The 1,078-nt window shown below is 34.8% G+C and overlaps 1 protein-coding gene across 1 annotated transcript in view; it reads right to left on the bottom strand.

The window, feature by feature from the left end:
* LOC118339486 (cilia- and flagella-associated protein 157-like) overlaps positions 1-144 on the bottom strand; it is a 6,326-nt gene extending 6,182 nt beyond the window's left edge. The window contains exon 1 of the mRNA XM_035677163.1: positions 62-144. Coding sequence (XP_035533056.1) covers positions 62-144 — 83 coding nt within the window. The remainder of the gene's footprint in view (positions 1-61) is intronic.
* Between the last annotated feature and the right edge of the window lie 934 nt (positions 145-1,078).

Here is a 1,078-nt window from a genome sequence, read left to right as displayed (position 1 = left end):
TTATTATCCCCCCCCCCCCCAAATGAGAAGCAGGTTGGCAGTTAACCTCCCACAGTCTTACCTCTTCAACTGCTCATCCAGATGTCGGATTTGTGTCACATATAATGACTTCTCTCTCTCTTCAGGACTGATTTCATCCCCCATAGTTATGTATTTGTCTTTTTCCTCTGTATTGTTTGGCTTTATGTTGTTTATCTCTGCTTTTTAATCCTTCTTTCAGGGTATTTTATAAACAAAGATTATTTTGTTGCTAGGGAATGCTGCTTTCAGGGACTGTTCTGAAAGTTGTACTCTTTTCAAAAATAAACTAACACCATCAATTTTCTCATTAAAAAAATATTACTACTGTTACTTCACATGTGTATTTGACTTAATATAGCACTTTGTGATCTTTGAAAAAAAAAGTGCTATCTTAATAATTAACAATTATTAATCAAGGTTCATTTATTGTCATTTTACAAACTATTATTATGTATTTATTTTATGAACACTTCAAGGCTTCATATGTCTGTGCCATTGTCTGGTTTAAATGGCTGTGGAATCTAAAAATGTGTGTTCAGAATCCATGTGTGCATTATTAGATTCCCTGTCGCCAGACTGGCCTCCATCGGACCTGGAGGCTGTTCATTCCACTGACACTGAGCTCAGCCAGCTAGGAGGAATTGTCTGTATTTCCAGCAAATACTTCAGACTTCTCAGCCATTAAAATGTGTCTGCATTTACAGATTAGTGTACACATTTTCAGATGTATAAACGCATTTACATGTTTGTACACATTTACAAATCTCAATTCATTTGCAAATCTGAACACTGATTTTTTTTTACACATCTACAAATCTGATTACAAACAAACATATTCTGGACACACATTTGCAGATTCCTGTACACATTCACAAATCTCAGTCCATGCTATTTTACACATTTACAAATCTGATTACACATTCATGGATTGAGATAGTACAGTTATACAACTCTCCAATCATTTTGCTATGATAATAGCTCCATAGGTACAGTACTGGGATCAAACCTGTAGAGAACACCTCATGTTTTTTTTCTTTCTCTTGTACAGTGTTTATAT

The sequence above is a fragment of the Morone saxatilis genome, unplaced genomic scaffold (assembly GCF_004916995.1).
Source record: "Morone saxatilis isolate NCDOM2014 unplaced genomic scaffold, NCSU_SB_2.0 Contig5, whole genome shotgun sequence".
NCBI lineage: Eukaryota > Metazoa > Chordata > Actinopteri > Moronidae > Morone > Morone saxatilis.
The sequence above is the reverse complement of the archived record's forward strand: the minus strand, read 5'-3'. Positions and strand labels throughout refer to the sequence as shown.